This window comes from Fomitiporia mediterranea, assembly GCF_000271605.1.
Source record: "Fomitiporia mediterranea MF3/22 unplaced genomic scaffold FOMMEscaffold_3, whole genome shotgun sequence".
Classification (NCBI taxonomy): Eukaryota; Fungi; Basidiomycota; class Agaricomycetes; order Hymenochaetales; family Hymenochaetaceae; genus Fomitiporia; species Fomitiporia mediterranea.
The window spans coordinates 57,698-60,143 of NW_006760388.1; the positions used below are offsets into that span (position 1 = coordinate 57,698).

The 2,446-nt window shown below is 45.7% G+C and overlaps 1 protein-coding gene across 1 annotated transcript; it reads right to left on the reverse strand.

Moving 5' to 3' along the window:
- Positions 1–39: 39 nt before the first annotated feature.
- FOMMEDRAFT_152562 (uncharacterized protein) lies at positions 40–1,241 on the reverse strand (the record flags this gene model as incomplete). The annotated part of the gene is made up of 3 exons (XM_007263382.1): positions 40–160; positions 217–795; positions 1,171–1,241. The coding sequence occupies 3 exons, from the start codon at positions 1,239–1,241 to the stop codon at positions 40–42; spliced, it is 771 nt and encodes a 256-aa protein (XP_007263444.1).
- Between the last annotated feature and the right edge of the window lie 1,205 nt (positions 1,242–2,446).

Genomic DNA, 2,446 nt, shown 5'->3' on the forward strand with positions numbered 1-2,446 from the left:
CCACGTCTGCAGTTGACCCTGCCTTTCGATCAATCCGCATCACCATCTCAAAATCAGCAAAGTCCGCCATTTCCACTTTGCGCACGCCACTGCACGTTGTGTACGAATATCCGAAGGGCAGCCATACAGCGAACTATAAGCAGAGGGCGAGTCGGATTCACTGTAGTCGTCAGAATCAGTGGTAGATGCCGATGAAGAGACACTTACAGTACTTACAGTGTATGACGAGCTGCCTCCGCCTTGTTCTTTTTCAAACAGCATTCGTGATGAAAGAGGATGGATGCGTTTTCGGATCGTTTGATGTAGTCTTCGTCACTACGTTTTAGTCGTTGCTCCGTCCCTACGAGTTGAATTACGCATGTATGTGGGTTGTAAGATTGCACAAGTTGTAGAGGTTGCTGTTGCACTTGTGACACAGGTTGTGAGATTGACTGGCTGAAAGTGTAAGCGTGAGCGTTGGCATTGGCGTGAGTGGATAAGTGGATCGAGGAGATGGACACACCGCGACAGTGCGAAGCAAGTGTGAGTGGTGCACCGGGGTTGAGATCCGGAGCGTTGAACGAGCTGATTTGGGCCGCAGGCAAAGCCGTGTTTGTACGCGCGCGTTGCATGCTCTGACTACGTCTCACAATCAGAAGTACAGTGGGCTGAGTAATTATGGATAGCTGCAAAGGTGTATCTCCGGGAGGTTCTGGCTCAAAGAGAGAAAGTGAAGTGGAGGGTATGGACAGACTCAGCAGAGGGGTGAGTGGTCGACCACTGCTTCCGATATTCGAAACAGTGTCATGAACAGCACTGGGGAATGTAAAGGCATGTCAAGCTTGGAACAGTGGGTGGGGAAGGAGAGTGTGTACAGTGTCAAAGACAGGGTACCATGTGAGTGGTTGTACCTAGACATTGTTGCGAGCATACCTGTAGATTGTTGCTTGTGCTGCAAAGCGGGAAGAAGTATGCAAATGCGTGGAGTTATTGAAGAAGTCGTTCGACATTGGTCAATAATGCGGATGCAGATGAAAAATGAAGGTGAGTGTAAGGAAAGAAGGACAATAACAGAGAGGCAACGCAAGCAGCAGAACAAGGAGCAGAAGGGATGGAAGGGAGACAAGAAGTTGGGAGGAGAGGGATGAGCAACTATTGTGCAGGCGATTATGAAGTGGACTGGCTGCTTACCGCTTTATGTTGAAGGACGGTGTAGTCAGCTCAGTGGCATCATCGCGGGATCTGAGGCTCAGCGCGGGCATCGCAGCGGCAGATTGGAGAGACGAGTACGTGATGTTTATTGCCTATGTTGAAGCAGGCACTGAGGCAGAGTGCCCGCTGGTGGGACGCTTGTAGGCAGAGGACTGGGCTAGAGAGAACAAGAGTAGCAACTTAGCGTTGAACGGGTGGTAGAGAGTTGTAGGAGATGGTGGAGGCATGAGATAAAGAAGTGACGAGGACAAATGCGTCATTATAAGCACTCGATCTTCAGCAGTAGATTATGTAATCAATGTTCGTGATAGTAGCAAAGCTGTAAAACAAATCAATTATTGTATTTAGATGTAAAATAAATGTATAAATTTACTTTATAATATAGCTAATAGTTGTAAGGATTTGATTTACTGGTTCGTATTTTATTATTACTACATTGCTGATTGTGTCAGATCATCACACAGTGGGACCCACAAGCACATATATTCTCATTGTAGTTAGTTACACTTCCTCCTCATGTATCTACACGTGTATACCCCTATAAAAGACAGTATTGACTGTTGGGTAAAGGGGATTCTTTTCCCCTGACCCCTCGCTTGAGTACTAGGTTATCCCAGTCAGAAGTTGAGTGAACTAAGGGTGATTAGAATTCTCTTGTGAGGAACAGTGAGTTTCCTTACATATTTTTGACTGTACCCACCTAGCACTGAAACCTCTTGCTGGATGCTGAGGAACTGAAGGGTCTGATCAACCCTAGGTCTCCCTCATTGTCTAGTACCCATCAGGAATTTTTAGTGAGTAAAGTTATGATTTTTGAGTAGAAACAGAGACTACTTACTAGATTGGCCCTTAGTAGGTTCACAATGCTTTGGAACACTGCAGAATGCTTCTGGAACACATTAACACATATTAATATGGACCAGTGCTGGATACACTGAAGGTTCACATTGATTGGATGGGTTGAGGACCAGGCATCTGTGACAGCAAAAAGGAATGAACAGGTGTACATTGAGTTTACAGGTAATGGACAACAAGATTATCTATTGAATATTGATTACAATTTGGCTGCCAAGCCTTGACTGACGATTCCCAGAGGGTACCCAAGTCCAGATATTAATACTAACATGCTAGGATGTAAGTCCTTGTCCCTTGTAGGCTAGAGGCAACCTGATGAACCTATACCAGGTGATAAGTCCTTGTCTACACAAGGCTAGAGGCACCCTGATGAACTAGTACATACTAATAACATAGAACT